General features: G+C 45.7%; 1 protein-coding gene across 1 annotated transcript in view; it reads left to right on the top strand.

The window, feature by feature from the left end:
• ehbp1 (EH domain binding protein 1) overlaps positions 1-8838 on the top strand; it is a 132778-nt gene that overhangs the window by 65174 nt on the left and 58766 nt on the right. Inside the window, exons 14-16 of the mRNA XM_031840771.1 lie at positions 3323-4129; positions 5636-5677; positions 6119-6265. Coding sequence (XP_031696631.1) covers positions 3323-4129; positions 5636-5677; positions 6119-6265 — 996 coding nt within the window. The remainder of the gene's footprint in view (positions 1-3322; positions 4130-5635; positions 5678-6118; positions 6266-8838) is intronic.

Raw genomic sequence — 8838 nt, 5'->3', positions numbered from 1 at the left:
GAGTGTGTGTGTGTGTACGCGTGAGAGAAGTGAATATTCAGAACACTTACAACCTTTGAAATTATCCATTATCAGTGTGTGTGTGTGTGTGTTTGTCCACATGTTCATCTGGTTGTTTGAGGAGTGTGTGTGTGTGTGTGTGTGTGTGTGTGTGTGTGTGTGTGTGTGTGTGTGTGTGTGTGTGTGTGTGTGTGTGTGTGTGTGTGTGGTGTAATGAGGCCAAGGAGAAGTCATTTGTCATGGCATCTGATAGCGTAGCACCAAGCAGCGGGCTAAAGCTCCCTGAGCACAACCGAGAGAGGAGGGGGTGGGGCAGCGTTGATGATTGACAGCGATAGATAGCTGTCAGTCACTGAGAGCGAGCGGGATGGGGTGGGGCAGCGTGCTCTATGGCGGAGCGGGCGAAGACATCGGTGACATTTAGTCCGAACCAAAAGCCTTGTCAGCCGGATGACGAGAAGTGAGAAAACAGAATACATGATATTCATATTGCTCTAATCAGTCAGTGTTGAAAAAATAGACACGATCAATCAAGCAGTTTAGAGGGTTGATATAGATAAATAATGATCATTTATTATAATACATCATGACTACGTGACCCTTAAAGTGATACTGATACCAGTACATTCATTTGATCCCCATCATGTTCAGTTGTTTTCTATCAGATGCAACAGGTGTTTACAGTAGTTACCTCACACTGCATGGGGCTGTAGCTGCTGTGGTAGTGGACCAATCACACGCCGCATTGATCAAAGAACGCCTGCTGTGATTGGCTGCAAGCAAAACCTTACAAAAAGTATGATAAGACGCCATAAACAATATCATATCTAATTATGGCTCAGCCGTCATATATCCTGGTTTTCAACTATTTTAGATGGCATAAAATGTACATTTTTAATATTTTTGTGATCTTCTAAAAATCTTGTATACCCGTTGTGTTCTGCCTGCTGCAATAACAACAACAACATAGAATATTTACTTGTGATTTAACTGCAGTCAGTTCTGTCTCCTACCACCAAAAAAACAAAAACATCCCTGAAAGACAGCAGGTCTTCTCTCAGTATCGGTGTCTGTGTGACGTGATCAGCTCATCAAGCTGCAACAGAAGACGCAGAAAGAATAAATCGTGACACTGAGGTCAAAAACACTGAAGCGCATGTCAAGACCAACATCGACCCTGAAACAAAACCCAGCTCGAGAGCCTCCCTCCCTCCCTCGTACGGCTCTCACGTTCTCTCGCTCTCTCTTATCTCTCCCTCTCTTTTCTCTCTCTCCCTCTCTCTCTCTTTTCTCTCTCTCTTTTCTATCTCTCTCTTCTCTCTCCCTCTCTTTTCTCTCTCTCTCTTTTCTCTCTCTCTCTCTCTTTTCTATCTCTCTTTTCTCTCTCCCTTTCTCTTTTCTCTCTTCTCTCTCTCTTTTCTCTCTCTCTCTCTCCCTATCTCTCTCTTTTCTCTCTCTCTCCCTATCTCTCTCTCTTTTCTCTTTCTCTCTCTCTTTTCTCTCTCCCTCTCTCCCTCTCCCTCTCTCTCTCTTTTCTCTTTCTCTCTCTCTCTCTCTCCCTATCTCTCTCTCTTTTCTCTCTCTCTCTCCCCCCCTCCCCCTCTCCCTCCTTCCCTCCCTATTGAGCAGCAGAGTTGTCGCTCTCTTTCACGGCCTCCACTGAACAATGTGAGCACACTTTACTCCCCTGAATACGTGTTAGAAACCCAATCAGGCCCTCTTATTCCCCCATATTCTTTCTCTTTCTTTTATCTCTTTTCTTTTATCTCCCTTTCTGCCGGGGGGAGGAAGTGAGGTAGGAACTTTAAACAGGCTCGTTGTAAAGGCAAACTCCTCTCTGTTCTCCCTTTTCTTTTCTCCCGCCGTCAGTTCTTTCTTCCTGCCTTGTCTCTGCGAGCACAAACACCTACTTCTCCATCAATAGAACGGGTACAAAAGGAGGTGAGAGTGAAACCCCCCCAACAAAAGACGTCATAATTGATTGTAAATTGAGAAACTTCTCTCCGTTAAACCATCTTTTTATTCTCCTTTTCTTTCCTTCTGTTCTTTTGTCACCAGTTAGAAACGAATACTGATTCACTTCATTCTGAGCTGTGTCCAAAATCACTTTCCACATAATAAACACTCCGTAGTGATCAGTAACGCGTATGTAATATATAATTATACTTGACACAAGAAGTTCACCTCATAGTTCTACGTGGGACCACCTGTTGATAGCTCCGTGCTTAATTGATGGACTAATATCCAAATCGTAGGAGGTTGATCTGGTAAAATCAATATCGCAATACCAGCCAAATTATATAAGAACACAGTCACAAGACTATACAGTATGATAACAAGATTAACAACATTAAGCCACTTCAAGTGACTAATATTTATGTATTGTGTTATAAAATAATGATAATCTAATAAGAACATGGGGCACACAGTCAATATCTTTTGTAGAAGTTGTAGAAGAAGAGTTGAAGTTGCTCACTTAGAGACGGTAGTCGTAGAAGAAGCTCACAGATCTACTGGATGAAAGCAAATCAGGGACTTAATGAAAGAAATCATACGCGCTCAATAGACTCCATTTTTCTAGATAGATAAAAGGAAGGAAAATGTGGACAAGAGCTGAATAGGAGTCAGCAAGGCTCTTCAAAACGATCCCCGGGGTAAATAACGGTTAAAGACACTCGGAGGAGGGTTTGGAAGAGAGACTGATAGACCTGAGAAGATCTACGGAGGCAGTGAAACAAACGAGCGCCGCAACAGGTCTGAATTAGATCAACACTATCAAGCAGCCCAGATACAAGCTGTGATACCTGGGACAGATGGATTGTGTGTGTGTGTGTGTGTGTGTGTGTGCGCGTGTGCGTGTGTGCGCGCTGTTAATCTATTTATTTACCTGTCATTGGCTGCGATAATGGTTTTCATCCTCTCTCTCTCTCTGTCTCAGTCTATCTGGTGATGGGGGATTGGGGTTTTCGTGTGTCGCTTGATAATCAAACCTGTATTTTCTCATCAGACTCTAATCAGACCAATTACACGCGTGACGGAGAGCGTGGGCAGGTTGATGTAGGGAAGCGATAAGGGGACACACACACTTTGGGATTAAGCGCTCTGTCTTGGGGTATCTGTGTCTCTTATCGGGGACAACCATCCCTGACATGACCTGTCAGCAGTCATGCCAAAGGTGTCTCTCACTCACAAACACACAGGCACACATGGATCATGCATGCAATGCACCAAATACAACCCAGGTTTGAATAAAGAAACCATACTCCGTCCATTTTTCAAACCAGTTTGAATCTGTAATTGAAAGTTTGTCTTTTTTTTTCAGGCATATGACGGCTTTGCGAGCCTCGGCATCTCCCGTCTCCTGGAGCCGTCGGACATGGTGCTGCTGGCTATTCCCGACAAGCTGACGGTGATGACCTACCTGTACCAGATCCGGGCCCACTTCTCCGGCGAGGAGCTCAACGTGGTGCAGATCGAGGCCAACAGCAGCCGCAGCACCTACAAGGTGGGCGACTTCGAAACGGACACGAACGCCTCCATCGGCCAGGACAAGTTCTACGCCGAGCTCAACGACGTGCAGCACCGCCAGGTGAACTCTGAGGCCGACGAATCCGCCGGCGGGGTCAACGCCGAATCTAACGGCACCGAAGCCGCCGAGGACGAGGCGGCGGAGCCGGGTCGGAAGGCCGGAGAAGTGGGAGCGGTCAGCTCGGCGGCGGCGGGGCCTTCGCAGTCCTCCCCTCCTGTCCCATCGCCACGCACGGCGTTACCCGCCACGACGACGGACTCGACCCACAAGACGCCGACGTCGAGCTCCGAGGACCGGGCGAATCTACTCAAAGCCAACACTCTGGACCTCAGCGAGCTGCCGCAGAGAGTGGAGAGAGAGATGGAGAAGGAGAGGCAGCGGAAGGATGAGGTGGGAGAGGAACGAAGGGAGGGAAGTACAGACCCGGGGTCCCCCACCAGGAGAGGGGCCTCACCGCCCCACCAGAAACTGGGCTTCTCCTACAACAGGGACGCAGACCTCATCAAGAAGAAGAGGGCCAGCCTGCGTCACTCGGAGTCTGAGCCCGCCTCAGAAACCAGCTCCCCTCCAGTCAACCACACAGCCACGCCTCCCAAACAGGTAAACACCCAGAGAAGGAACTCACTGAACATTTAAATACAACAAGAGGAGAGTGAAGAAAGAATGTATTTGTTTATTTCCCTTTGTACTTTGGTTTTGTAAGAGCTAACATCACTTTTTTTTTTTACATGCTTTCCATTTTATTTCTTATTTCTTATGTTTGATTAATCCCTCTGTTTTAATACAAGAGAAGCAAAGATGTAGAAACGGGAATATTTGTGAATATAGTTACACCCGTCCTTCAAGGGTCAGTAAGCGATAGATTAAACTATCTCACAGCTAATTATACGTCCTGAACCTCAAACAACCTCTGGATCCTTCTGTGTGACGTACACTAATTCACATCTCGCTACTTAAGTCGGGTATTAACATTCTGACGGCGTCTACCTGCACCGGCCCTCTAAATGGATCCTTCATGTTTTGTTTTTTTTTGATTGAAACTTCCACTGCTGCATCCATCATAAGACAGAGGGAATCGGTGAACACTCATTTCCTCCCCGGCGCTTTTCGCTAAGCTTCAAAATCCCGACCTCGTCGATGCCGTTGCAGAGATGACCGAAAAAATTCTCCCGTTTCTGCATTAGATGTTTGTCGTCGCCTGTCTCGTTGTGCCGAGAGCCAGACGCGTGGCAGGCCGGGGCCCCTTTAACACGTGGCGACTACAGAAGGAGAAACCCCCTGCTTTTGACATTTCATTATATTTTTCATTATATTTCTCATCCCTTCAGTTGATGGCAGTTGGTGCCGCGACCGCTCAGGCGTGGCGACGCTTTGCGTGGAGCACACCTCATCTCAGTCACACACACACACACACACACACACGTTGAATACATTGCCGCCTGCGTCGGTTAACCCCAGATTACCGCTTCCTGTTTACAAGTCGAAAGGTCACGGGGGGGGGGGGGGGGGGGGGGGCGGGGGGGTTGTGACAGTTATGACACCCTGTTTTGATCCGCTGTTATCAAGTTAGCGGGATGCTTCCTCGCCTGCGCCCGGGCCAGATTTGACTTGTTGAAAGGATAAACACTGTGTTTTAACGCTGCTCCGTCTGAACCAGATGTAGACGCTCCGCTCGCCCTCTTCGCTCCCCCGTTATTATACAGCCGGGATTACCTGGCAGATAAAATTCTAAGCCAGGTGTGTTTTTGCTTTCTTGTCAAAGCCGTCATGCTCTCCACACCACTGGACCCAGTCAGGAGCTGTAGGCTGGCCCCATAAAGTCCTGTTTATCATGGGGGACGTGTACCCGACTCCTACATTTAGGTCCACTTGTCTTTTCTACCCCCACCTGCTCACGGTACAAACAGGAAATAAGAAAACATGCTACTCTAGGTCAAACATTGATCATTTATGTCACTTATTGACTAAATTACACAAGTTCGTACATTTTTTTAAGAATCATAGATGAATGGAAACCAGTCCAGACATATATTATTAATATAGAACCAGTAACTTGGTATTTTTTCTCACACACCTGTAGTTAATGTGGTATTTTGTCTTTCAAAGGAGCCGACACCTGCCCCTGTATCAAGTCCCCCTGCTGAGAAGGTGAGTACACATTTTAAGTGACGTATAAATGACACAAAAATGCTAAAAACACTGCCAGTGTATTAAGTGTAGGGCTTTTATTGTGAAAGGTAAGAACAGCAGGAGTGGATCTGGGAGTAATAAAAGTCTTGGTTTGGACTACGTTCAGCGTTTCATAGATATAAGTGCAACTTAACTTGTGATTGGTGACTAAGGTATGTTGCTCTTTTGCCGCATAATATTTCATGTTCTGTGTGAAAGTAGTCATGACAAAAACAGCACAAAAATACATTAACGTGCAAATTAATCGCACAAAAACAAGACCCCGGTGGGTAAAGGTGAAATAGAAATACTCATATTCCCATATTTGAAGAGTCAAATAATATGCTAGAGTCTCCCATTACTCTTTTCTCACAAAAGAACGCCGTGTTATAAGAGCTCTGTGTGTTTTGTTGCACACAGAAGGTGCTGTCTCGTCAGGAGGAGCTGAAGGAGAGAGCCCGCCTCCTCCTGGAACAGGCCCGCAGAGATGCTGCGATGAAGGCCGGCAACAAGAGCGTCCCCAACTCAGCCGCCACGGCACCAAACAGGGCCACGGGCGTCTGTGATGTAAGTCGTGTGTGTGTGTGTGTGTGTGTGTGTGTGTGTGTGTGTGTGTGTGTGAGACTGAAAACCGTTGCCAATCCTTACTCTGATACTTGGATAATAAATCTATTTGATTTTTAGTTAAACCTGCTGTTGTGTTTTGGAGGCGATTGAGATCACATGGCTGCAGGAAGTGTCCAAAAGTTCTCCGTACATACTCCGAGTATAAAGGAAGCTTAAGTGAAGGCCGTCCAGAGTTTGAGTTGTCTGCCTCTTTGCTCCGTGTGCACTGCGGTGCCGTGCAGCGTCACCTCAGTGTGCAGCAGCAGCAGCAGCAGCTAATAGAGTGACCAGCAGCCTCTTCAGCTACCCTCCTTGTCACTTCCATGGCTCGCTTTTCGCTGCTCGCTACACTTGCAATGCGCTGGAAAAGCCCTGTCTCATCCTTTGGCAGTCCACTTTGTTGAACACTTTAGAAGGAGTCGAGACTGTTTCTTTCCTTATTAACTTCCTGCTCAGACTCTCTTATGGGTGCTGAACGTCACAACCTGAACATGTCAGTAAGAACTATGGATGGACTCCCTTCTTCTCTCTTTAAACATTTCTCTCTCTTTCAGTTTTAGTCGTCTTGACTCTGCACAATTTTTTACGACATCCCAACCAAATTTGCTGTCCCCTCAATTTCCCCCGAACGCTGAGTAAATGTTGAACACACACACACACACATACCTGTCAGCAAAAGTACATTCACGGTAAGAAAAAAGGGTGCCCGGGAATTGCTGTTCCGAAGCAAACTAGACTAGAGAAGACATGAGTGAAATTGCAGCTCTGAACCGAGCACGGTCCACTGAACATAATATACTGGGAGTAGGAAGGGGGGGGGGGGGCACACACAGATGGACCAGGACTTACCCTGGGAAAGCACTGTTGTCAAATCCTCGGTGACGTTTCCGAATGTTCCAGAGAAAGGGACGGGGGTCTTGTGAGAATTGTGACGACAACGAATTTGAGGGTGAAAATGAAATAAATACTCTTTGGTAATGAAATATCTGAAAGGCAGCAGCCGCATTCTGCTGCCTGAATCCTGAAAGAGATATATGCCCTTGAATTAGATGCTTTTTACAGTGTGTGTATGTGTGTGTGTGTGTGTGTGCGCTTGTGTACATGAGTGTGTTGTTTGTGTGAGTTGGTGTCCGGCGTGTCCGGCCGCGGGAATAACCGTTTCCACATAATCTTCGAGGAAAATAAATGAGGAACCTCGAAGGACTGGTGGCGTTAAAACGTCTTCAGAGAAAGAAGGCAAATTAAAAGAGTATTTCAAAGCTGCAGTTATATTTCCTTGGCGACAAAAAAAAAAAAAAGAAAGGTCCTCTTCTGTCCCTTGGTGTGCGGCAAGATGGCCGACTTCACTTAGATTAGCTCCTTAAAGTATCCAGACAAACCCGTCGCTCCCCCCCTCCTCTCTCCTCCTGATTTCCTTACTCATTTCCAAGGACAATTGGTTAATAACCCCCCCACCACCACCACCACCACACACACACACACACACACACACATAAAGGAAGGGAGCGAGAGGAAGATATTGAATTGTTTACACTTTTTTTAATAGAAAACATTGATCAAAGGAATACGACTGGCCTTGAGGCCAATGTGCTGATAATTGTTAGTGATTCAGATTAGATTACTTGATGTCTTGTTTTGATTAGCGCGTGTGTGTGTGTGTGTGTGTGCGTGTGTGTGTATGTGTGTGTATCCGTGTTATCAGCTGGAGAGGCCCTAGCCTTTCCCATTTAACTCTCCATCCGTCTAAGTAGGTGCTTTGCGGTTTAGCATGCATAAGGTATAATTTAATTCAATTAAAGCAGGCGTCATTCTTCCAGGGAAGTGGCTAATGTGGGGCCAACAGAATGATTTGGGCGTAAGGGAGAGGAGGGGCTGCATTGTGTAGCATTTAAAGCACAAATGACAAATCGGTTAGTCTGAGATCTGTTAACTAAACTCTTATTAAAACATGTAGAAGTTTTCATTTTTATGTGACAGAACAAACATTGAAAGATCACCACGTCAGACAGTTAGATGTCCATTCTACCCCTGTTCTATTTCTACGTTTCTTTATAAGAAGTAATTCTGTCACCAAGTGGACAATAAACCCTCTCTCCCATCATGCACCTGTGCAAACAGCCCCCTCACACCTTCCTCCATAGCTTTGATCTCGTAATGTAAACCTCTGATTTATCCTAGTTCTTCATTTCCAAACCTGAGGAAATAATTACACTTAACAGTTGTGTTTCAACTTTGAAAACGATCAAAGAAAGGTTGAATATATTCAGATTACAGAGAAGTGTTAGGATCTACTGTTCTACTGTTATCTCCTGTGACATCTTTACATTTACAGGAAAAACATCAAGTCTTTATTTTAATATTGATGATCTATCGTTAAATGTGATCAATTTAAAAGAACAACTGGTGACAGTTGTAGGTCTCTACAATGTATTATGCATGAATAAAAACACATGAACAGCTAAACAGTCTGACAGCAATATGACTGTAGTGTGTGTGTGTGTGTGTGTGTGTGTGTGTGTGTGTGTGTGTGTGTG

This window comes from Anarrhichthys ocellatus, unplaced genomic scaffold (genome assembly GCF_004355925.1).
Source record: "Anarrhichthys ocellatus isolate YVR2014 unplaced genomic scaffold, GSC_Weel_1.0 scaffold3, whole genome shotgun sequence".
Taxonomy (NCBI): Eukaryota; Metazoa; Chordata; class Actinopteri; order Perciformes; family Anarhichadidae; genus Anarrhichthys; species Anarrhichthys ocellatus.
The sequence above is the reverse complement of the archived record's forward strand: the minus strand, read 5'-3'. Positions and strand labels throughout refer to the sequence as shown.